Genomic DNA, 26,483 nt, shown 5'->3' on the forward strand with positions numbered 1-26,483 from the left:
TTGTATACATAAACATTTGTTAAGAGGGTAGCTTTTATGTTAAGTGTTCTTATCACCAAAAACAAAAACCGAAAAAACCCTAGTGTTACTCCTCCTGAAGTGCTTTCCAGAACCCCATGCAGGCCTGCCTCCCTGGTTTACCATGTGTGTGCTCAGTCACTCAGACGTGTCCAACTCTTTGTAACCCCATGGACTGCAGCCCACGAGGCTCCTCTGTCCATCGGATTTCCCAGGCAAGATACTGGAGTGGGTTCCATATCCTCCTCCAGGGGATAGACTTTAATCATTTCACCAAGCACAAAGTTTGCTCAGAACATTGTAGAGGTTGAAGCCCGGGTCTCTGCCTGGCCTCAGCAGGTAGATCTTAAGCCTCATTATCTCACACATTACACAGGGACAGCAATGCTCCCTCCTCCAAGGGTATTTCTAGGAATTAAATGTCCTATTTGCATGGGACATTGAGCACATTTTAAGGGTTCAACAAAGACTGACTCTTGTTACTGGACAGCTTGTGTTCACAAGTCGAGTTAGCGGGTTGTATGCTTCTTCCCCAGTGAGGCTGTGGGCTACCCAGGGTGCGTGCATGCATGCGTGCATGCTAAGTTACTCAGTCGTGTCCAACTCTGTGCAACCCCATGGACTGTAGCCCACCAGGCTCCTCTGTCCACGGGATTCTCCAGGCAGGAATACTGGAGTGGGTTGCCATGCCCGCCTCCACTTCCCAGGTGGCGCTAGTGGTAAAGAACCCACCTGCCAATACAAGAGATGTAAGAGAGGTGGGTTCGATCCCTGGGTGGGGAGATCCCCCAAAGGAGGGCTGCTCAAGGTGAATCCTTGGATTTGTCTGCCTTCCTGCTTCTGCTCCACAGGGCCAGTACCTGTGATAAAGTGAGTGGAATGGAACTGACTTGAAGTCCCACAAGATGGCAGGAGCCACCAGTCCCAGAATCTTCCTTCTGGAGTGCTACTCCAAAGCTGGACAGGCCAAAGTGACCCTCCTTTAATTGGCAGGAAGCAGCTGATGGAGCTGAGGTCGTTCCCAGCTTCCTGCCACCATTGGCTATTTATTCTGGTGCCACCACTACGGATGAAGCCAGAGAAATAGCAGGAAGCTGAGCTCCTCCTCCCTACCCTGGGATCAGAGTCCTCACAGGTCTCCTTGATGTGAGGATGCTCCAGGAGAAGGCAGATTGCTGAAGGGAGGATGTGAGTGTTCATCACTCCCTCAGTCGTGTCCAACTCTTTGCGACCCCATGGACTGTAGCCTGCCAGGCTCCTCTGTCCATAGCATTCTCCAGGCAAAAATACTGGAGTGGGTTGCCATTCCCTTCTGCAGGGGATCTTCCCAAGCCAGGAATCAAACCCAGGTCCCCTGCATCGCAGGCAGATTCTTTACCATCTGAGCCAATGTGGAGGGAGGGGGTGGAAACAAAATACCGGAAATGTCTGCCTGGAAGGCAAGTTGGTGAACGTAGAACAAGGGATTCTGACAATAGATGAGGAGATGAAGAATGGATCGCCGTGTAGCCTGCAAGCCTTGAGGAAAAGGCAAGGGAGGAAAAAGGCAGGTGTCGGTGGGACCAGAGCCTCTTCCTGGTCATCAGAGGAACCCTCAGGACACATCCTGATGGCAGGATTTTTGTACACAGTGGCGGCTGCACCCTGCCTCTCCATCTTAAATGGAATGTGCTTTAGCTCAGAGTCACAGACTGAAATTTGCAGCAGAAGAAAAATATGGAGAACCATTAATTAAAATTTCTTTATGTACTTGTCTAAGTGAGACCCTATGAGCATCCCCAGAATTACTGTCTTCATCATCGTCGCCCCTGTTGTCATCTCTTCTACTAATCGAAATTTACATGGGACTAGTGCAGGCCAGCCAATACACTGATTTTTTAATGTGATGAATAATCAATACATTCATTTCTTGTGCCCTCAAGGTCTGAAAGCTCCCTTCACCACTGATTTATTCTTTAATTAATGGAGGAGTAAATTTTTTTACAAGACTATTTCACCTGTATGCATTCCCCCATTAGAAACATCACCTGCTCTGAACCCAGCTTTTTAAAGAAGTATCTAACTCCTGTTTTCCAAAGTCTTTATTTTCCACAGTTCAAGTGGAAGGGTGAATAGCTCACATCCACGTCCTTGTATTTAAAAGGTCAGCATCCTGTTAGCATAGTCTCCCACCCGGATACAAGCTCTGTGCTCTTCTCTGGAGAGCTGGTTGCCCACCCCCTGGATTCGAAGCCCTGCATCATCATTGCCCATAGTTTAGCTGTGGGCCTCAGACCTTAACCATATCAGGATCACCTGGAGGGCACGCTGACATTCAAAGGGCCGGGCGCCACGCCCTGCAGCTCTAACGCCTTCCCAGGTGATGCTAATGGTGGTGGTCCAGGAACCACACGGAGAAGAACCATGGAGTAGGAGGGCCTAGGACTCCTTCAACTCCTCATTCTGCTTGGTAGGTTCTAGAATCCAGGGCCATGGTCAAGAAGACACTTGCTTTTGCTTAACTGGTATGATGGGTGTGTGTGTGAGTGCTTAGTCTCTCGGTCATGTCCGACTCATTGTCACCCCATGGACTGTAGCCGGCCAGGCTCCTCTGTCCGTGGAATTCTCCAGGCAAGAATACTGGAGTGGGTTGCTATTCCCTTCTCCAGGGGATCTCTCTGACCCAGGTATCAAACCTGCGTCTCCTGCATTGCAGGCAGATTCTTTGCCATCTGAGCCACCAGGGAAGCCCATGTGATTTATTTTTATTTTTTTGTTTCTTTGGCTACACCAGGTTTTAGTTGTGGCATGTGGAATCTAGTTCCCTGACTAGGGGTTGAACCCGAGCCCCCTGCATTGGGTGCAGAGTCTTAGCCACTGGACCTCCAGGGAAGTCCCAGTGTGTGTTTATATTAATTCAAACAGTACTTTGGAAATGCCCCCACCCAGACTCAGCCCTGATTTGAATGTTAGTGTAGGAGAAGAGGCTGAACTTACAGGTTTAGGGGAGGTGATGATTCTTAAATGCATTTGTATGTTTGTGATTGAATTAGGAAACTTTCCTGACTCCCAAAACACCCTTCCCACACTAGCTGGGATTCTGGAAGCCTCAGAATTCCCAGAGGACTGGATTCTAAAGAAAGAAAATGCCTGATTATAGGCTGTGTGTGTGTGTTAGTCGCTCAGTCGTGTCCGACCGACTCTTTGCAACCCCAGGGACTGTAGCTCGCCAAGCTCTGTCCATGGGATTCTCCAGGCAGGAACACTAGAGTGGGTTACTATTCCCTTCTCCAGGATTATAGGCTGTAGGAATCATTTTTTCTTTTTTTTTTTTTTTAAAGAATTCTAAAGAAGAAAATAAGAGGCACAAAAGGAAACCTTAACCTACCAGGAGGTCTGGGAAGTTATATGAGAGTCACTGAAGCATCAGAACAGAGGTGAAAAGTCAGTCAGAGCCAAATGAGTGTTGTTAGTTTCAGCAACATCTCAAGTAGCTGGAAGGTAATTAGGAATGGATTTTATTTTAGCAAATATAGTCTTACTCTTCTTACCGCGTTCTCCAGTGACAGAGAAGGTCCTTTTAAAGTGAAGTCTCCAGCCCTAAAGCCTTATCCAGTCATTAATGTTTCATCTGAAAGAACATAGTATCTTAAACTGAAAGCCAAGAGTAAGATTTGGACACAAATGTTCAAAGACAAGAGTATACTACTGCTCTGATCTAGTGAGTGTACATGATCTTTACTTTCTCTTTCTTTCTCTTTTAGAAACAGGGAAGATCGACCAAGAGATCCACAAGTACAACACCCCGGGATTCACCGGCTGCCTCTCCAGAGTCCAGTTCAACCAAATCGCCCCTCTCAAGGCGGCCTTGAGGCAGACCAACGCCTCAGCTCACGTGCACATCCAGGGAGAGCTGGTGGAATCCAACTGCGGGGCCTCCCCGCTCACCCTGTCACCCATGTCGTCTGCCACCGACCCCTGGCACTTGGACCACCTGGATTCAGGTAAAGTCCAAAGCCCTGTCTTGGATAGAATGCTTTATTTCTTAAGCCTCAGTTTTCTCTTCTGTAAAATGGGGATTAATAACAGAACATTGCTGGTGACATAGTTGGGGGATTAAGGAAGTGAAGGAAGGTATGAACAGGGTGCTTAGCGCTTCCGGGGCTCAAAACGTACCTCTGTATTCTTGCTCTGGGCCAGAAGTAAATAAGTTGAAGGGAAGGAATATTGTATTATTGACTCTTCTGCATTTAAGTGAAATAATGAGATACCTAAATGGATGTCTTCAACGTGACTGTCGGATAATCTGATCAAATCACTTCCTTGCTTCTGCCTTTGTGATTCGGCTGCCATGCAGCCCCGCCATCCACATTCTAATATTAAAAGATTACCTGAAACTGTCAGGTTCCTCTCCCAACAGTGTATTTATACACACAACCCTGTAGCCTTCCAGGCTTTAGGGGTACACGTAGGCTGAGAAAGCCCAGTGGATTTTTACCATTTCTGCAGGTAATAATACTGGTCATTTGAAAGCATAGCACTAAAATGAAGGGATGTAGCGGTTGGCTGCAAAATTAATTGGATGCGAATTCAGTGACCACATGACCCTGAGTGATGGGGAGCCTGTGGGTCCCCCTCCTTGCCCTACCAAGATGGTTGGGCTGCTTGAGTAAGTGCTCCAAGTCTCTGCTCTTTCACTCTAAGGTATGAAGTGGGCGATATCTCTGAGACACCTCCAGACCTACTGATGAGTCTCCAAAGTGGTGACTGACTTTGCTGATGCCCAAGACAGGAAGGGGCAAGGCAGGACGGGAGGCCTGGGGTCTGATACCATCACTGCCTCTGCCCAGCGGGTTTCTTAACCTTGTTCCTCAGTCTCCCCACGTCTGAAATGAATACCTAACTTAGAGAATTCTTTGCAAGATGATGGATTTAAAACACTTGGCAGAGCGAGCCATCGACACGGAGCAAACCAGACAGAAGTTTAGCTGCAATAACACTAACAGAGTGGTTGCTATTATTATATTAGATACAACTTGCTATGATGTGTGAACGTCCAGTCAAGGCTCTCTAGTCCTCCCCGACCCTAACTCCTGATTTTTAACAGTGCATCATGGAAACATCATTGTGTTTGATTCCTTATACATATTCCACCCCCAGACACGGTTATTTATCAGCTTCCAGGAATCTCTTGTCATCATGAATTCTTGCCAGGATTTGCCTGCTAAGCGTTGTGAAGCTTCAAAAAGAAGCCAGAATTGCCCCATTGTCAGAATAGACAGACTAAACAGTCCTCTTTGTTCCTCACACATGGGTTCCAATACCATGGAGAGGGTGCTGTGTGCCAGGAGTACTTAAAAAGAATTCCCTTCTACGAGTATTGTTAGGATGACACGGCAGCTGGCTTTTCCTCGTGGGCTGGCTTGAACAAAGGGAAGCAGTCCTGGTGCTGAAAGAAGAAAAATAGTGAAGATATGAGATGGGACAAGGCCTTGTCAGGGCTGCAGAGGAGAGACTTCTCAGATTCTTCCAAATGCCCGGGTTGGTGGAGACAAGGTCTACGCTTTGAAATAGGCAGGTTCCTATTGCCGTTACAGCTTCTCACTGCTTGAGACCATCAGCGTGTGTGTGTGTTCTTGGTCGGCTGCCAAGAAATCAGTTTCTATAAGCCTCTAGACGCTCCTTTGGTCCAACAGGAGTTCGTATTCATTCTTGCCTTAATTAGCAAACTATTTGCTTGAAGGTCTGTGAGATCCAGTTGTAAAGGCCAAAGTTTGAGTTGTTTGTTTTTCGTGTTTATTTATTTGGCGGCACACGGGATCTTTAGTTGTCGTGTGTGGGAACTAGTTCCCTGACCAGGGATCAAACCCGGGCCCCCTGCATTGGGAACACAGTCTTAGCCACTGGGCCACCAGGGAAGTCCCAAGTTCATTTATTTTTTAAAAAATTGTGCTTTATATATGACACTTTCATTCTTCTGATTGATGTAGCAATGTGTATAGGGAACATTTCAATGTTCAAATTAGAAGTCTATTACCCAGGTATTACAGTGGCCTGACCTATATAACACAAGGTCCATTTGCAGAAATTTTCTGTTTGTACTTGGGCAGAAAGTTCTTATCTGGTGTTTACCATTTGCTGTATCAGTCTTATCATCATAGTTTATTCCGTAATTGGAATTCCAGGTTAATTTCCATAATGGGTAAATGCTTATAAAGAAACGTGTGTCTCTGTCTCACAAACTTTATTAAGAGAACAGAAAACCACTTATGAGATATGACAGAGGCTTGTTTAGATGACTTTTTTTTTTTTTTTTAGGTGAGTGGGAAAAAGAGAGAATGGGGGTTGGGGGCTGGACGAGGGTGCAGAGAAAGAAATAGATATAAGGGAAGATTATTTAATATCAGACTCCAGAGGCTTAGTGTCTAGGACAAACTTTTCCTCTACACATGTCTTCATAGAGAAACAGAAGGTGGGGGAGACCTCTGGGAAGAACAAATGGGCTTCTAAAGGAAAGACAGGAGATAAGAAAGTTTGTGATAATGTTGTTCATGCCGGCATGAATGGTCTTTGTCCTTTTCAAGGCCATAAACCCCCCCCTGGAAAGGGTGATTTCGGGTAGCGTTGCTCTTGGCCTCCTTCTTGGGACTTAAAAGCTCCCAGAAAAGGAGATTTATGGTCTCATTCTATTTGTAGTTGGATATGGGAAGTTCCCAAAAGATTTCTTTCTGCATCTGTCAAATCCCAAATATCCTTGGCTTAAAATAATCTTCATACCAACTCTGGGGTTCTTGGTAGGTCCTCACATCAGCAATTGCAGCCTAGTTCTTGTGAGCCTAAATTCATCACTCTGAATTCTGATTCCGGGGTTTTGCTTTTCTGGATAATCTTTTTTATATGACTCAGGAGACTCACTATCAGATATTCAGAAACAAACAACAGTGTATACACAAAGATACCATTTCTCGCTGTAAATCATGTTACTTGAGGCTGTACAGGTACAGGACGGGAAGAGCTCCTCAGTCCTGGTTTGACTAGGGGACATTTGGAAGGAGATCTGTGTGATCTGGTGCCTTGAAAAGTGTGGTCCTCACCAGCGGTGTGAGTATCACCTGGAAGCCTGTTAGAAATGCAGAGCCCAGGCCCTTCCCCAGACCCACTGAATCGGCACCTACGTTTTAGCCAGATTCCCCCATGACTCATGTGCACAACAGAGTCAAAAGCGCTCACCTCTATCTCAAATGCATTTTCACATCACCTGGGGAGCTCTTAAAACCCCCAATTTCCAGGCCGCACCCCTGACCAATTAAATCAGATACTTTAGGGGTAAGATACAGATGGCCAGAGATGTAAAACCTCCCCCAGGTGATTCTAATGTGTAGCAAGATGGAGAATCACTCCATCACTAAATAAGAGAGCTTAATAATCGCCCCGCCTTGGCAAACCCTTCAAAGTGAGGTTACCAAAAGAAAAGAACAGTGAATACCCAGAAACAAGTTTATGAAAAACAGTGAAGCCCTTCAGTGGTGAAATCCCAAACTGAAAGGCTATGGCAGTGAGCTTGCCAAAGATTGGGCTTCTCTAACCATTTCACAAGAAAGCTCATGGGGACTGAGTTTTTATCGGTACTTGAGGAAAACTAGTCTGCCTACTGGCAACCGGAAAAACACACTTGGAACAAACAAACAAGAAACCCACAGTGTGGGGTCAGACTCAAGGCCTCCCATGAAAATGCATCTTTATAGAAGGAGCTTCAGTTGGAGGAAGATGCCAAATTATTATTCAGTTTTTTTAAATCAGTTGCAAGCTTAATTTGGAAGGATATCAGGGGGAGAAATGCTGCTTTAAAATGAAGTATGCACATTTATTTTAAAATAAAGCATGCCCCTTGCTGTGAAGATAGGGTGTCTGTGTCTTTAGTATTAAAGAGAACTTCATGATCAACTGGGGCTTCCCTGGTGGCTCAGATGGTAAAGAATCTGCCTGCAATGCAGGAGACCTGGGTTCGATCCCTGGGTTGGGAAGATCCCCTGGAAAAAAGGAATGGCAACCCACTCCAGTATTCTTGCCTGGAGAACTCCATGGACAAAGCCTGGTGAGCTAGAGTCCATGAGGCCACAAAGAGCTGGACAGGACTGAGCAACGAACACAACCCAGTGAACAACAAGGGCTCTCCACTTCATGCCACACTGGAGTATTTGCTTTGCAGAAACCTGGAAACTAGAATTCCAGACATCCATCCTTTGGTCTTATGTTCTTTCTGCTCCCTTGTGTTTCTTTCTTATGTCTTAGATGATATCAAATGATAAAGGCAAAGAATGGATTCCAAGGTATGCTGGCTTCACGTAATAAGATTCTTGTTCTCTCTGGAACACTACTGACTGAGCTACTCATTGCCTCTCTAGCGCCTGTTAGGCTCTGTCACTGTTTTTCAAATGAGGAACATGCACGGTTGGTCAGGCTGTGCACTGCACAATTACAAAGGATGCCATTTGCATTGTAGCCTGTGGCTCCTGGAGCAGTGCTACATGTCGGCCTTCATGGGGGCTCACCAGATCATTTTGGGAAGAAAGTGGGTGTATCATCATGTGGCATAATATAAAGTTATTTCCTTTTCATCTCTTTTTCAGTCCTTCTAATTTTGTTAAAGAGAGAGTCTCTATTTGGTTCTGGCATGCCTTTAACAGCTCTCTCACCCATGCTATTCACCCTTTAATAAAGAGCAGGCTTCTCAAGTTTAGAGCCTTGACAGGCCGTAGAAGTACTCAGTAGGGTTATAAAGCTGTATCACTGCATTTGTTTAAATAAGAAATCAGGTCAATTTAATGAGAATAAGTAAATAATAATTAGGTTTCACATGTATATGACAAAAAACATGATTCCCATGTGCATGGAGTTTGGCAAGCACTGGGTGGAATGTCAGGATGATCATAAACACAAGGCCTGGAGCTGCGAGAGTGCATTTTTTTTATAAGGGGGAAATGGTAAAATTATGTTGATTTCTTAAACCAATTCCATTGTATTAGAAACGACCAGTCAGTTCTTTCTCTGCCTAATTTTTTCCGCCTTTGGATAATAGGTATGGCCTGTTTCTAAACCACAGCATTCTGGTCCTTTCAGTTACAAGGCAGAAAAAGCAACCCCTGACCCTGAGTTCTGGTTCACGTACAGGTTGCAGAACAGTAGCTGTGATTCACCTCTCAGAACCCTGGGCTCTGTTTTTTTCTCTTTGTCAGATTTGACAGAAGAGCCTGGTGGGCTGCCGTCTGTGGGGTCACACAGAGTCGGACACGACTGAAATGACTTAGCAGCAGCAGCAGCAGATTCAGGGAAGCTTATTTCCTTGGAATGGCAAGAATTTGGCAGCAGTCAGATGACTACAGATGGCAATGCATGTCTGTAAAATATAAAAACAAAACAAACAGAAAAAAGAATCTGATGCCACAAATTTCTGCACTAAGGAACAACTCTAAACTGTATACCACCTGTTTTATGAGGCACTGATATTAAGTCTTAGGGTGGTTGTTTTTTTTTTTTTAAATCACATTCATGATATTGAATCAGAATACATAGACCAAAGGCCACATCGTAGGTTATTATTTAAATAGTATTAAGACTGGCAAGGCACTTTAAGATGTCATTTCATGTCCCTAGGAATCTTCTCATATGTTGCTGTCGTTCAGTCGCTAAGTCGTGTCCAACTCTGCGACCCCATGGGCTGCAGCATGCCAGGCTCCTCTGTCCTCCACTGTCTCCTGGAGTTTGCTCAAATTCATGTCCATTGTGTCGATGATGCCTTCCAACCATCTCATCCTCTGCCGCCCACTTCTCCTGCCCTCAGTCTTTCCCCCATCAGGGTCTTTTCCAGTGAGTCAGTTGTTCGCATCAGGCGGCCAAGTATTAGAGCTTCATTCAGCATAAAGTGTCTAGTATAAAGATTATTATAAGGAGTTACTGGAGCCTTGAGTTTCCGGCTCACCGCGTAAAGCTAACTTTCGTCTGATGCTGAGTCCTGCTCTGGACCAGGAATTCTCACAGCCCCTCTGAGAGGGAAGTGGGCAGAAGCACTGAGTAGAAAATAATCCTCTGAGAACTGTCAGAAATTCAAGAATCCAGACCCAAACCTGTCCCATCGAGTCACACAGGTTCACAGAGCAGTTGGAAAAACCAGCTCTCTTAGCAGTGTGGCTCTTCAACCAAATAAATTGGAACTGGTTAGAACATGGTACCTAGCATCCTTCAATGGAACAACCACATGCCCCAGATAGATCTAGAATACACAGGCTGCCCTGGTACCGTGAACTAAGAACAAAGGTGTCTGCTTGCCACATCAGACACTCTACCACTGAAAATAGAGCGTTTGATTTCTAAAGACACCCCTTTCTCCCTTGCTATGGTTTTTAGTGACATGGTTTCTTACCTATGTTCCAAATTATTTTTCTGGCATCTGAAGATAAAATATTTTTATGTATTCACATGTGAAAGAATTATGACAAACATTTAAAAACTGCATATATCCATTCAGTTTCCATCATAATTACAAGCTGGTAGTGGTTTTCTTTACCACCTGCAAGCACTTAAAATCTTTCCAGCTCTTATATTTATATCTTAATTATTTCTAAGCAGATCCCTTTTTTCCTCCTGATGCTAAGATCGCATGATTAATTTGTTTAATCTCTGATACCTAATTTCTTGTTATCTTTTGTGTCTTTTGTTCTCTTCAGTGACCGACACAGACATTTATTCAAGTCCAAAAAACAATTATCATGTCTTCTGATGTGTGCTTTTCCTGCAAATGATCCAAATTCTGCTCTTCTGTAGAGCACCAAGCACATTTATATAGCTCGTCAAATAAAATATTAGTTACAGATTTTTTTGATCTAATGGTTAAGTTCCCATCTTTTATTTCCATATGAATAGCTTTATACATATTATTTTGTCGAGTCAAGGGATGTATTTTTAATTTTGAATGTATTACAAATCACCCTCCAGTGTCAGAATACCTCCAATTCAATAAGATATGAATGTCTTTTTCCCTGCACCCTCATCAACACACTACATCATAATCTTCTAAATCTTGCTACACTGTATTTGAAAAGTGGTTTTGTTGTCTTAATTTGGGTTTCATTAATCATGAGTGAGATTAAGTATCTTTGTTCATAAGTCACTTGTGTGTATTTTTCCCTGAACTGCCTGTTGATATTCCTTGACCAAAGAATTATTTGTATATTCATATTGTTTCCCGTTGGTCTGTTGGTCATTTATTGACTCATAAGAATTTTTATATATTAGGTAAATTGACATTTTACTACATGTTCCAATGGTTTCCCAGTTTGATATCTACTTTTTAAATTTATGAGTTTTTCCCTCCATGTAAAAAAAAAAACCTCTAAATTTTATCTGATGAAGGATAAAGTGTTTCCTGGCTTTAGAGTTTTATATAATGCCTTCTCCATTTAGAAATGTTTTAAAAATTATTCCTTTTTTTTTTCTAATAATTCTAGATTTCATCCATAAACTATACATACTTACTGCATTTGAAATTTATTTGGGTGGTAAGAATAAGCTGGAAACCCAGCTTTACTTTTCTCTGCTCACACCCTGGCCGGTCAGTAGTTCCAGCAGTACTGGTTGGGGCGTCATCAGCCAATTTTCCCCGATCTTTATTCTATTCAAAATTGCCCTTTATATTTACGTCTGCTTCTGGCCTCTCTGATCTGTTGCACTAATCTGACTCTTCCTGAGATAGTAGCAAGCTGCGGTCCTGATTGAGCTTTTATAATAACATTTAATTTCTCATAGAGCTAATTGCCCTTTGACTCTCTTTTTTTCAGGATGTTCCTGTCCTTGAACATTGCTTTTCCCAAGTAATTTTAGTGTTCCAATCATTTTACTGGCATTACCTAGAGGTTTTATGGGGGTTGAATTTTATGTGTAAGTTAATTGCAGAGTAATGGACACCTACACAAATAATGTTTTCCTGTTCAGCAACGGAATGTCTTTCCACTTAACATGTGTCTTCCTTTTACATCATACAAAATTCGTATGAAGACAGCCTTAAAATACTTCCTGATAAGTTAATTTCTAACTAGTTCCTCTGTTTTGGCAAAGTGCAAAATCCAAAAATTATTTGAAAAAAAGACAGCTAATTTAGCACCTGATTATATCAGCAAACTCTTTCACTGCAAACCTAACGAGTGTTTAATTGAATATAATTGGGAAAAGTTGTGTGCCCCCCAGGACCAAGAACCTGAGCAGGCTGTCTTAGTTTTCTGCCCAAGTATAGACACATCTTATATGCACATACCTTTAGGACTTTTATATGTAGATGATACCTTGAGGATTCCTGTTTTGATAAGTGTCTCACTGGGGCTAGGTGTTAAATAGTATCTAATGCCACTGGAGAAGGCAATGGCACCCCACTCCAGTACTCTTGCCTGGAAAATCCCATGAACGGAGGAGCCTGGTAGGCTGCAGTCCATGGGGTCGCTAAGAGTCGGACACGACTGAAGCGATTTAGCAGCAGCAGCAGCAGCAGCAATGCCACCTCAACATCTTTTAGAGATAACCATGCACTTTTTCTTCTGTTGATAGTTTTTGAAACAGTGAGCCATGCTTTTATTCCTAGCGTTAACCACCTTTAGTCATAGTGAAGCATTCTCTCAAGGTATAACTAAAGTCATTTTACTAAAATATTTTTCTTTTTTTTTTTAAGCTATTGTTTTTGGATGCTCTGGGTCTTTGTTGCTTTGCACAGGTTTTCTCTAGTTGCGGCGAGCAAGGGCCACTTTTCATTGCGGTGCATGGGCTTCTCATTACAGTGGCCTCTCCTGCAGTTATGGAGCACGGTCTCTAGGGCTTGCAGGCCTCCGTAGTTGCGGCTCATGGGCCCTAGAGCACAGGGGCTCCGGTAGTTGTGGCTCAGGGGCTCAGTTGCTCCACAGACCAGGGATAGAACCCATGTCCCTGCATTGGGAACATGGAGTCTTCGCCACTGGACCACCAAGGAAGTCTAGCTTTGTTTTTTTACAAAAGTAATTCTTGGATAAGATGGGATTGTAGCATCCTTTTACTTTGGGGGAGTACAAGTTGGGTTTTTATAAAAAGAAAGTCTAAGGGGCCACCCAGCAAGGAATATGGGAGGCCCCCAGGAGAGCAGTCCCAGTCAGATCAGGAAGGGGCCTGGGACCTCAGTCCCCCAACCTCAAAGGTCAAATTCTAGCAACATCAAGAGTGAGCTTGGAAGCACATTTTCCTCCAGGGCTTCCAGACGGGAACTCAGGCCTGCCCACACCTTGACTTCAGGCTCTGGGATATGCAGTCCCTGCCATGGCAGGACTTCCTCCATCACTCTCTAACCAGTGGAGTAACTCCAAGAAGCCCCCCTCCAACTCGCCTGGGGAGATGAATGAATGCAGATTCAGCAGGTCAGAGGTGGGACCTGAGATGCTGCTGCTCTCACAACCTCCCAGGTGATGCTGATGCTGCTGGTCCGTGGACCACACTCTGTGTGTTGCAAAGATAGAAATAGCCCTGGAGCCCTTCCCATCTGTACTTTGTAAGTTGAGTGAACTTCAGCTGTAAAACCACTGGAGCTGACTGTTTTCTCGTGTGTGTGTGTGTGAGCGGAGGTCCTTAGCAACTCTCTCAACTTCTTTTATGATCATTGGTCTAATTAGAGTCTCTTTCTCCTCTACTATAATTTCTGCTCTTTACATTTTTCTAGAAATTCATGCATGTAATCTAAGTTTTCCAATTCACTTCTGCAGCGTTGAACAAAATACATTTTCATAATAATTTCCATTCTCTCCTTAGAAAATTTCTATACATGTGTTTTTATATTGTAGGTGTAGAGGTTTCCCTTTTTTCTCAGATGATCTGAAAGATTTTTTTTTCCCCAAACGACCAAGTCTGGATTTGTTTATTAGTTCTATCATCTTCTGTTTTCTTTTGCCTCTTGCTTTTATCTTGACTTCTTTACATTTGTATTTGCTGCTCTTAACGTCATTTGGGTATTTCTTTATTGTCATTTTTGGCTTGTGCATAACATCCTCCTTCAGAGGAACTGAACCAAAGTTAGCAAATCTAAGCTCTACGACTCTGGCCTCCCAGACTGCACATGCCGGATGCAGTGTCTCGGCATGAATATTGTTGACTAGACTCTCATCTAAGGGACCTGGGCAGTCTTTAGAGGTCTCCTTAAGTGCAAAGCCTTCAGACATCACTGCAAGAGCAGGTGGGCAGGTGTGTGTTCTGATTACAGTGGGGCAGGTGAGGAGCTGATGTAGGGAAAATTCACTAGAGTGGCTGAAGTGAAGGGCGGCGGGTTGACCCCCTCTCAGCCCCCGACACCCTCTGCTCGCTGTCCCACGTGCCCAACCGTGTCTGGGGCTGCCTTCACTCAGGTTCTCCTCGTTCCTAACTAGGACTGCCCAACACCACCATGGAAAAATCCAGAGGGGTACCAACCCCCACCTCTGGGACAACTTCTCAGCTCCTTGATTCCTCCTTCCTGTGGGCTTCTCTTTAATCCCAGTGTTGTCCTCTTTCCCTTCTTCCCACCCAACAGATTTTGAAGCCCAAGGATGTTGGGGTTCTGTCCAGTACTCTGTCCAAGCCGTCACCCCCACCCAACTTGGCACCATCCTTAGAGGCGCGTCCCTGTTCCCTGCCTTCCAGGACTGTCCACTGTCACCTCCATCACGTGGGGCTAGGAAGGGCCGGGGTCACAGGTGATGCATGTTGCTATAGCAACTCCTCTGTGGATGGCAGAACCCCTCCAGCGAGTCGCAGGGTTCACTTCTGTCTTGCTCTGATGCCGCTGCAGTGTTGCGAGAAGCCCGTGAAAGGGAAGTCTGTCTGAGCCCAGGGCTGACCCGGGTGTCTGTGTCTGCCGTTACCTCTCTCGAGGCCCCGGTGCGAACTCTTCCTCCTACACTGCATTGCTGAACATCCTAGTATATCCCTTGGGGCCATTCGAGGGAGCTCAGCCTTCCAGATTAATCCGGTAGCACTTCCTTTTCTGACTTGTCATCCAGAAAGACTTCCATCAGGATCCGTGGGTGTGCCTCCTCCCCCAGGAGATTCCCTGCCAGGCCCCACCTATTAATAGAAGTGCTGACTGCACCTTTCTGGCAGTTCAGGGCCTGTGTCCTGCCTCTGGTTTCTGAAGTTGCACAAACATTGTGCCAGATGAGGTTTTTGACCCAATGTCAGTTGTTTCACCGTTGGAGAAGATCTTCGGTTGATTCCCCACGCTCTGCACAAGTCTGTAGAGTGTCTAAAAACCAGGCAGATCCTTGATTGTGCTGTTGAGTTTCTTTCTGCCTGGGAACAGCCCCAAAAGCCTTTTTTTTTTTTTAAAAAAAAAAGGTAAAATCATGTCTATGCTAAAACATAAATGTACATAAAAATTCATATGATTGTAGTGTGCGATTATTTTAAACATAGAGAATGAGATTAATTGTGAAATTTCCCTGTGAGAAATGGCTGAAAGTGATTTTCAAAAGTTTAGTTGAGAATTTTAACTTCTGGGAAAAAGGAAAGGATAAAGCCAGAAATGATACATTTGTGCATAACTTGGCTGAAATGCTTTCAGTTCATGATTTTGTTTCATCCTGATAGTAGATCTGTGTGGTCTGAGTGGACATTACTGACCACATTTTAAAGATTAAAAAAAAAGTGTGACTCAGAAAGTGCATTCATCCCTCAGTAAACACCTAATGAGTGACTGCAGCGGCGTCTGCACGTTAGCATCCTCTGGGGAGCTTTTTGGACCCCCCCCCGACACCTGCCTCCCATCCCCAAAGAGTCTGAATATGCTGTCAGGACCATGAACCCCAGGTCCCACTGTTTACAGCACATTGCTTAAAAGTATACAGAGAAGTCGGTGGCTCAGATGGTAAAGAATCTGCCCACAGTGTGGGAGACTCAGGTTCGATTCCTGGGTCAGGAAGATCCCCTGAAGAAGGGAATGGCACCCCACTCCAGTATTCTTGCCTGGAGAATTCCATGGAAAGGGGAGCCTGGTGGGCTACAGTCCATGGGGTCATAAAGAGTTGGACATGACTGAGCAACTCATACTTCCACTTTCATGCTGAGAACAGCATCATCAGGTCTGAAATTCAGGCGTGTTTACCTCCGATTCAGTTCTTTTTTCACTTTTCCTTTCTCTCAATGAAACGCCTGAGTTAAACATAAAAGAATTCCAGTTCTTCCCTCTGAACTGCTCTCCGATCTTCTGTCGTCCCTTCTGTATAATGCGGAAGTCTCCAATAACCAGCAGCTTGCACCGCCTGTAGGTGAAAGCCCTGCTACTGGATACACCGTCCTTTTCCTTCCCACTCTCTCATTTTTGATACGCAATAAATCACCCTCCAGACTGCTGGAGCCAGTTAAGTATTATTTCACACTCTGTGGCCATGAATGAGAAAAAGGGCTCTGACAGCACACGTGGCTTGTGCAGGAGTTTCTCAGGTTATCTTGATAACATGTGAGCCAGCACCAAGGAGGAGCCTCTTTGTGGGGAGCATCGGGAAGCTCTCACGAACAAGGGTTATTTGTTTCCCAGGATTCTCTTTGATGACCGTTCCACCTGCCACCCAGCAGAGACAGTTGCATTTTGAGATCTGAGGTTAATTCAAGGAAAGAATAGTTCAAAACACAGTGAAAGTATCAAGCATGGGGTTATTATATATCCTGCTTTCTGAGGTCAGCCTCAGAAGAAAAGACACTGTCTTGAGGCTGAAGTTTAAAACTTTGACTTGTGCTAATACAGCTGGAAAAATTATTTCAAAAGCAAGAGCCCACTAGGGCATTGATAAAAGACTTTAAATGTGTATAGACTTACTGTCTAAAGCCCTTTAGTTTTGGTCTACTAGGGGTCCCCTCTAGTACACCCCAGTGAAGGCAGAGTCCTGACAGCCAGCTGTGATCTGGGTTAGACACCTCTATGTTCTCAGAAACCACTCTCGTCTCTATACTGGTTTCTGAACACTTCAGCTCAGTTCAGTTCAGTCGCTAAGTTGTGTCCAACTCTTTGCAACCCCATGAATCGCAGCACACCAGGCCTCCCTGTCCATCACCAACTCCCGGAGTTCACTCAAACTCATGTCCGTTGAGTCAGTGATGCCATCCAGCCATCTCATTCTCTGTCGTCCCCTTTTCCTCCTGCCCCCAATCCCTCCCAGCATCAGGGTCTTTTCCAATGAGTCAGCTCTTCTCATCAGGTGGCCAAAGTATTGGAGTTTCAGCTTTAGCATCAGTCCTTCCAATGAACACCCAGGACTGATCTCCTTTAGAATGAACTGGTTGATCTCCTTGCAGTCTAAGGGACTCTCAAGAGTCTTCTCCAACACCACAAAAAGTTCAAAAGCATCAATTCTTCGGCGCTCAGCTTTTCTCACAGTCCAACTCTCACATCCATACATGACCACAGGAAAAACCATAGCCTTGACTAGACAGACCTTTGTTGGCAAAGTAATGTCTCTGCTTTTTAATATGCTATCTAGGTTGGTCATAACTTTCCTACTTTCCTTCCAAGAAGTAAGTGTCTTTTAATTTCATGGCGGCAATCACCATCTGCAGTGATTTTGGAGCCCCCAAAAATAAAGTCTGACACTGTTTCCACTGTTTCCCCATCTATTTCCCATGAAGTGATGGGACCAGATGCTTAGAAAGGGGCAATTTTTGGTTTAGATGAAATAGCAGTTACAACACAGATAATCCTGCATAGCCAAAGCCCCAGGGATGTTGACAGAGCTGGTCCACAGAGAGCTGGAGTATAAACATCTTCTACTGAAGACAACTTTATCTGCAAGTTGAGATATGGAGTTGTAGCAGAAGATTAGATGTTTTTAAAATGCATTTTATTATTCATTCTACTCCCTTGAAAGACATACAGTGGTAACAAAATAAGTAATATCTAGGCATTTCCAAAAGAGCCACCCTCAGTCAAACTATGGCCTTTGAATTTACTAGAAATTTCCACAAAACAATAGTAAAAGAGGACCCTTTATCTTTGCCTGGTTCCTCAAATGATTAACTGCGCCTAAATAGTCTTCCAAATGAGGATACTCGTCTTTTGATAAGATTTGCTGTTTGCTGCTAAATTGTGTCCAACTCTCTGCCATCCCATAGACTGTAGCCCACCGGGCTCCTCTGTCCATGAGATTCTCCAGGCAAGAATACTGGAGTGGGTTGCCATGCTCTCCACCAGGGGATTTTCCCAACCCAGAGATTGAACCGAGGCCTCCTGCATTGGTGGGCAGAGCCACCTGGAAGCCCTGACTAGATTTAGGTGATTTTTAAAAAAATGTTATTTTCACTGAACTCCCAGCCACAGATTCTCCAAGTCCAGAGCCTTTGCTGGGACTTCCTTGGTGTCTGGTGGGTGCTTTTCTCAGCAGAATTCTGAAGGTAGTCTCTCCAGGGTCTCCTGAAAACACGGATCTTCTGAACGGTGCCAACTCTTGACCACTGTCTAGAAAAAAAGGTAAAATATATCAGGGAATGTCTTACAAAAAACATTTTGGCTTATTCACTGTGATGGGTTACTTTCTTCCTCTTTATCATCGTTGTTCGTCTGTAAGTCATGTCCAACTCTTTGCAACCCCATGAACTGCAGCACGCCAGGCTTATCTGTCCTTCACTATCTCCCAGAGTTTGCTGAAACTCATGTCCATTGAGTCAATGATGCCATCCAGCCATTCATCCTCTGCCACCCACTTCTTTTTCCTTCAATCTTTCCCAGCATCAGGGTCTTTTCCCATGAGTTGGCTCTTCACATCAGGTGGCCTAAGTATTGGAGCTTCAGCATCAGTGCTTCCAATGAGTATCCAGGGTTGATTTCCTTTAGGATTGGCTGGTTTGATCTTGCTGTCCAAGGGACTCTCAAGAGTCTTCTCCAGCACCACAATTCAAAAGCATCAATTCTTCTGTGTTCAGCCGCCTTTGTGGTCCAACTCTCAAACTCGTACATGACTACTAGAAAATCCATAACATTGACTCTACAGACCTTTGTCAGCAAAGTGATGTCTTTGCTTTTTAATACACTGTCTAGGTTTGTCATAGCTTTCCCTCCAAGGAGTTGTTGTTCAGTTGCCAAGTCATGTCCGACTCTTTTGTGACCCTATGGACTGTAGCACACCAGGCTTCCCTGTCCCTCACCATCTCCCAGAGTTTGCCCTAGTTCATATCCATCGAATCAGTGATACCATCCAACCATCTCATCCTCTGTCGCCCCTCTTCTCCTACTGCCTTCAATCTTTCCCAGCATCAGAGTCTTTTCCAATGAGTCAGCTCTTCCCATCAGGTGACCAAAATACTAGAGCTTCAGCTTCAGCCTCAGTTCTTCCAAAGAGTATTCAGGGTTGATTTCCTGTAAGATTGACTGGTTTGATCTTCCAAGGAGTCTTTTAATTTTATGGCTGCAGTCACTGTCTGCAGTGATTTTGGAGCCCAAGAAGATAAAACATATCACTGCTTCCACTTTTTCCCCTCTATTTGCCATGAAGTGATGGGACTGGATACCATGATCTTAGTTTTTTGAATGTTGAGTTTTAAGCCAGCTTTTTCACTTTCCTCTTTCACCCTCATCATGAGGCTCTTTAGTTTCACTTCAGTTTTTCTTTATTACTATTATTAATTTCTCAACTACTCCCTTCTAAGAAACTGACATTACTTTGCCAACAAAGGTGCATCTAGTCAAGGCTATGGTTTTTCCGCTAGTCATGTATGGATGTGAGAGTTGGACTGTGAAGAAAGCTGAGCGCCAAAGAATTGATGCTTTTGAACTGTGGTGTTGGAGAAGACTCTTGAGAGTCCCTTGGACTGCAAGGAGATCCAACCAGTCCATTCTAAAGGAAATCAGTCCTGGGTGTTCATTGGAAGGAATGATGCTAAAGCTGAAACTCCAGTACTTTGGGCACCTCATGCAAAGAGTTGACTCATTGGAAAAGACTCTGATGCTGGGATGGATTGGGGGCAGGAGGAAAAGGGGACGACAGAGGATGAGATGGCTGGATGGCATCACCGACTTGGTGGACGTGGGTTTCGGTGAACTCCGGGAGTTGGTGATGGACAGGGAGGCCTGGCGTGCTGCAATTCACGGGGTCGCAAAGAGTCGGACACGACTGAGCGACTGAACTAAAGAAACTGAAGCCATTTCCATGATTCAGCAGACACTTCTGGCTTCGACTGCCCTGCTGATCAGGAGCCCACAGATTGTATTAGCTGAGACCGCTGCATAGCCAGGGTGTTCACTGGACTTGGCGGCCAGCATGACCATGTTGCAGCATTTCACCAAGTGGGAGTCAGTCACTCTGATGCTGTGGGACCCTGGGCACACTATGGTCCTGTGTGGCCTCAGGCTTTCCCCCCAGCTGACTGCATTCTGCCACTGCACAACCCATTCGTGCAAGAACCAGCAGCAAGGAGACAGTTCCTTCAAACAAAACCAATCAACTCCAGAGAAACCGATAGCCCAGTGTGTTTAAAACTACATCAGTTTTCTCAGATATGCCTGTGGATGCATCTGTACTGTCAGAAAGCTATATGACGACATCACAGTGTTACCAAATCAGATCCGGCTGCTCGCCACTCGAAAAATCAATACTCAAGAGAGAGGTGAATGTTAGTAGAAAGGAAAATTGCTTTTAATCAGAACACCACAATCTGGGGAGATTCAGCATCCCCAGAAACCTTCTCCAAAGGTTCTGCTGGGCCATGAATGTTGTTTAAGGGAGGAAGGGAAGTGATCTCAGTTGATTGAGGAGATATGGGGGGCAGGGTTCCCGCCACCCCCACTGTGTGCAGGCTTGTGCAGGCTGGCCGACTCCTCCTGGTCTTTCCTCAGATGCCATCTTGTTCTCACGGTTTGTCCATGAGCTCTCCGAAGACATCTGGTCATCTGTTAATCACGTATTCTTCAGTTCTGCTTCTATCATCTATGGAAAGGACCAACAGGCTAGACAAGGAATTGTGTGATCACCAGATCTGAAAGGTGTGCTGGGCAGAAGATGAGTAGAGCAGGGGGAGCCTGGTTTAGAAGTTAGTGACAAGACAAAAGGGGCCTCCAGCAAAGAGCTCTTCCTGCCAAAAGCTGCTTACAGAAATATTTTTCCTCCCTGATACACCTGCTTTAGAGAATCAGGTGTTTTAAACCAGAAAAGGTCTCCAAGGACTTGTCTAAGATAATCATTTATTAAACTCCTTGGTGATAGGGCTTCCCAGGTGGCTCAGTGGTAAAGAACCCACCTGCCAATGCAGGAGACTCACTAGACAGGGATTTGATCCCAGCATTGGGACGATGCCTGGAGGAGGGCATGGCAACCCAATCCAGTATTCTTGCCTGGAGACTCTCATGGACAGAGGGTCCTGGTGGGCTATAGTCCATGGGGTCATGGAGTCAGAAATGACTGAGCACGCACGCACAAACAGGTTTTTTCTTAGACAGCTCTGAATATTGATCAGTAATAGATTCCCCCCCTCTACATTCAAAATATTTAATACTAAAGAATTGTCCTCCTAAATGAAAGCAGGGTTCCTAGTAGTAGCTTTCACAAGACTCAAAAGAAATAGGGTTAAAGGAAGTGGCACGGTGGGGTGTGCTGTCATACCTCTCATTTAAAAAGCACACAAGGAATCAGTCCCTCCAAAAACAGTCTCAGAAGCAATCATTTCAGCTCCTTCTCAGGCACCACATTAAACACACACGCACAGGAACAGCAGGAGATGTGAACCACCGTGAGCCGCAATTAAAGCTCTGCTGCTCAAAGAGCGGTATGTACACTCAAGCTCCCCTGCAGCCCACAACACAGGCTCCCAGCCCAAGGCCATCAGAACGTGCGTCTTAACCAGATCCCAGGTGGTTTGTCTGAGCCTTCAAGTTGGAAAGCTCTGAACCGAAGCACTTAGGAGTCAGTTCATTTGTTTTCTCCTAAAGGCACATTGGAATGAGGCATGCAAGAGAAGACAAAGCCTGCGCGATCCACTCAAGGCCAACGAACCCCCTCCTCCCGCTTACTCAAGGCCGAGGCGCTGCCTCCCTGACCTTGAGGGGCCTGTGTGAGTGCCGCCACCTGGAGGTGGGGGGCCGGGGGCTGCGTGCAGCCTGGAAGCCTGTTTTCCCTCAGATGATGTATATGCGCTCAGTCGTGTCCGACTCGGCAACAACACGGACTGGAGTCTGCCGGGCTCCTCTGCCCACGGGATTCTTCCATCAAGAATATTGGAGTGGATTGCCGTTTCCCTACTCGATTTTTCCCTTAGAAAGGGGTTTAAAGGGTACTCCCCAGATTTGTCACATGCCCCACATTTGGGATTCCTCCTTCTTGCTTTCCTGTTAATGTCAACGTGGATTTATAAACCCGGTGGCAGAGTGAAAGGAGTGGTGGCCCGCACACGATGGAGCAGTCATCCTCATGGAGGAAGAGGCTGCATACGCCCCAGAGCTGGGCTTTCCAGGCTCAGCTTAGCCCTACAGCAGGATACACTGAGGGCTTCCCTGGTGGCTCAGCTGGTAAAGAATCCACCTGCAATGCAGGAGACCTGGGTTCGATCCCTGGGTTGGAAAGATCCCCTGGAGAAGGGAACAGCTACCCACTCCGGTACTCTGGCCTAGAGAATTCCTGGACTGTATAGTCCATGGGGTCACCAAGAGTCACACACAACTGAGCAACTTTCACTAGGGTGCACAGAACGTCCTAGTGAACCCAGAAAGCTGGTTCTGGCGACCCTTGTACCAGCCAACCACATGGCTCTGACCAAAGTGCCATCCCGTGTTTTAGCCGAGGTCACAGACCAGCCCCTGTGGCAGGCACTATGGGTCATAAGGATCCATGATCCACAGTGCCTGCCACATTAGTCAGCCAGAGCTTCAACAACTGACTTAGAAACAACTAGAATTAAATGCCAAAGAGGCGACACTTTGCCCACATGAAAAACAACCAGACATCTTTGGCATGAAAAGGACATCATATGTCTTGTCTTGTGTGAGTCTGAGTCAATAATGAGCTGCTTCTAACCCAGATGCCTCCTTATAGCTAAGCAGACAGAAGAACGCACCGTCACCCTCCCTTGGGAGTATCAATGGATCACTTTCCCGAAAGGCAACTGAGACAGCTTAAAAACAGATGGAAGGAGGGAATTTAGTAAAACCGAATTGTTCTTTTAGCACCTTAAAGTTGGCATTATTTAAATAGTCAAGACCTATAGCAGAGGATGACAAGTTCCTTTATTCTATTTCCCTTCACCTAATTAAACTCTTGGTCACTGGATCTGGAACACTCATGCAAGCAGCTGCCACTTGGCCACTCTTTTTTTTTTTTTCCGGTTGCACTGTGTCTTGCTGCCGCGCTTGGGTTTCCTCTAGTTGCGGGGAGCAAGGGCTACTCTCTAGATGTGGCACGCGGGCTTCTCATTGCAGCGGCTTCTCGAGGGCAGGCAGACTTCAGTAGTTGGGGTGCATGGGCTTAGTTGCCCCGAGGGATCTTCCTGGACCAGGGATTGAACCCTTGTTGCCTCCTGCATTGGCAGTCAGATTCTTAACCACTGGACTACCAAGAAAGTCCTTAGCTGCTCTTTTAAGAAGCTAGAAATGTAAGGTTTGTTTACCTTCCCAAGTCAAACCCCAAAATTCATAATCTCTTCCCCACTCGGGCTCTAAAATTCTGTCTGGTTGTCATTCTGGAGACATTGAGGGGAAAGGTATAATAGAAACACAAAACCGAGGCTCGCCCAGGGCCTGCCACACAGTGCTTGCCTGAGTGAAAGCCTGCTGACCTTGAGAAATCTCTCGCTCCTGAAAGATGGGATCAACAAATTGGCTCTCCTAAAACAAAACCTGTCCCCTGACCTCTTCAGCATCCTAGCTAAGAACAGTTGATTTTCATATCAGTTTCTAAAATATCAGTCAACAGTGAATGGCTAAAACAAATAGTTTGAAAAAAAATAATTTTCTGCCACAGAGCTCAGATTTGAGGAGAGTGCGTAAAGTGAAAGGAAACAAAGACGCTGGAAGAACAAAGACATATTTGCCTCATCAAGCCCAGACTCCACTACAAAAAGAATGTTGCAATTTAAATTAAATTATAATTAATAGCAGCAGTTTTGTTAAAGTATCTCAAATTGCCCCATTAGAGGCTGAAGCCCAAGTGGTTTCCATGGCAATATTTTCTCTAGATGTCAGCTACTATCTAATTTTTTTGTCCCTGGTATGTGACAACCTGAAGCTTTTAGTACCTTTCATTTGGGGGCGTTTTCTGTTTGATAATCTCAATTTATTTTTGTATGCATTTAAATATGTGTTTTATTTGCAGTTGGCTTCTGAGCTAAAGTCTACAGTTTTACATATTTTGAAATTTAGTAAATAAGAATCACAGCTACCTTGTTTATATTCTGTATTTTTTTAAATTGAAAGCTTCACTGGCCCTTTTTCTCCCTACCTACTCAGTGAGACAAGTGAGAAATTAAAGGCTAAAGAATTCAAATCTCTTTTCAATATTCTGTTCTTACAACTGTCTTTTAAAACAGCTTATTGTGCTTAAGTACCTGGCTTGAAACGTCCTCTCTTAATTTTTCACATTCTATAAAAGCAATCAAAATTATAATCGGACAGTAATGTTTTAAAGCACAATTAGTGCTATTCATGATTTCCCAAGTGTTGCTGCAAGGGTGCTAACCATCCTCACTGTGCTGTTTAGGTCCGTGATGGAATTGTATCTGGGGTACTGGCTTTCTGTTCCTCTTACGATGTTGGTTCAGAGCTCTTCCTTTATCACATTGTTCAGCTGATGCTGTCATTACGTGGAATTATCTTTGTCAGATAAAAGGCCTTGCACACTCACTTTCACAGCCAGACAAGTGCAATCAGAAGCTTTTCGACATCTTTGGCCTCACCAGACAGCCCACCAACCACGGAGAAACCACTGGGCTGAGTTAGTTGGCCACTTTGACAATGGTGATGAGTTGATAGAGCCAGGCTGGCCCCCTGCTTCTCATCACAGTTCAGCGTAGTTCCTTGCAAGTGGCTTCTGGAGCCAGTTTCCTGGGTTCAGACCTTGGTTCCACCACTTCTTGTTCGTGGGACCCCAGCCAAGTTTTTAGCCTCCAAAATGGGATGCAAACCCCAGCCTCACAAGGTTCACAGGAGGATGAAATGAGCTAATCCTTGAAAAGGACTTAAAACAGTGCCTGACTGTAGGAAATGCTATTGTTTCCTGAACAGCAGGCTCTCCAAATCTGAATTTCACGTCAATTTACTTCTTGTGCCCCACAGTGAAAGGCAGTCCTAGGCTGACTCGACCACAGCCAGCCAACCAACGGATTGCTCTTTTGGGCCCCAGAGAGTTTTATGTGTGAAGAGAGTGGATCCAAAAGATGAGTGATCTCACACAGTCCTAAAACTCAGAGCTTCACGACACGTCAGTCACCTGTAAACAACCTGCGCGATAGTTGGGGGGCGGGGCTTTGTGGGGCCACGCCCCTCACCTGGTGCAGACACAAGGTGGGCTCAGAACCAGCACCCTCGCCCCGCCGGCCGTGGATAGAGGGGGTGAGGCGTAGACTTTGACTTTCCTGATGAAGTCTTCCTGGAACGTAGCAAAGGGCAGGCAAAGGCCTTTAGAAATGGAGTCAAAATATTCCTGGTTTCTGTTCTTTCAGTGCAAAAAGGTGTGTTTTCACTCGCCCGGTCCTAATTTCTGACCATTTTACAGATTACAAGGGACAGCTCCCCCAGGCCGGCTCTTTCAAAGGATGTGTTTGTCCCTCCCTGCCCCCACTTGAAGGTAGGGGCAGGCAAAGTGCTGAACTGTGAGCTGGTTTCCTTTCCCACGCATAAGACAGAGACAACAGCGATGGGGGGAATGCCGTATGTGTGTGGAAGTGTCCGTGAGACCGTGTCCGAGTGTGCTTCAGGGTGTGAACCTTCTCGGTGGGCTCTGCGGTCACAGCCAGGCTGGTTCACAAGCTTGTCCATGGAGAAGGATCCCCTGTTACCAGCTCCTGCAGAGACATGTCTGCCTGTCCCCTGCTGAGGGAGGCGAGGAGAACAGATCGAAGGGTGGGTCGAGGGAAACGTGGTCTGTCAACATAATGGAGATGACCAGACAAACAGGATGTGTGTGGCGGAAATGAGCAGAAACACGCTTCCATGAGACACTAAACTGGAGTGGAACAGTGCCACACTTTGGTGTTACCGTGTGGCGTGTCAACTGAAAAAACCATGTGCAACCATGTTTTATGCAGTGGACATGCTGAGGACTTAAGTCCCGGAGACAGACTCTCAGGTAGCTCTGAGCAACTGCTCCAAAGAGGTAGAGGAGGAGCCAGGATATATGGGAGTTTTTTGCAACCAAAACAAGCAGTTGGAACATCAAAAGATTACTATTCATTAAAGAAAAACCAGACATCTCAAATTAATGAATTTAGCCATTTTTTATGGATGAGAAGATGCAAGAGTCTGGGTTGATGGAAATCATTCCTTT

The 26,483-nt window shown here is 45.3% G+C and overlaps 1 protein-coding gene across 1 annotated transcript in view; it reads left to right on the top strand.

Moving 5' to 3' along the window:
- Nucleotides 1-1,442: 1,442 nt before the first annotated feature.
- LOC129658457 (contactin-associated protein-like 2) overlaps nucleotides 1,443-26,483 on the top strand; it is a 41,098-nt gene continuing 16,057 nt past the window's right edge. Inside the window, exons 1-3 of the mRNA XM_055589414.1 lie at nucleotides 1,443-1,457; nucleotides 2,552-2,684; nucleotides 3,762-4,001. Coding sequence (XP_055445389.1) covers nucleotides 1,443-1,457; nucleotides 2,552-2,684; nucleotides 3,762-4,001 — 388 coding nt within the window. The remainder of the gene's footprint in view (nucleotides 1,458-2,551; nucleotides 2,685-3,761; nucleotides 4,002-26,483) is intronic.

This window comes from Bubalus kerabau, chromosome 8 (genome assembly GCF_029407905.1).
Source record: "Bubalus kerabau isolate K-KA32 ecotype Philippines breed swamp buffalo chromosome 8, PCC_UOA_SB_1v2, whole genome shotgun sequence".
Classification (NCBI taxonomy): Eukaryota; Metazoa; Chordata; class Mammalia; order Artiodactyla; family Bovidae; genus Bubalus; species Bubalus kerabau.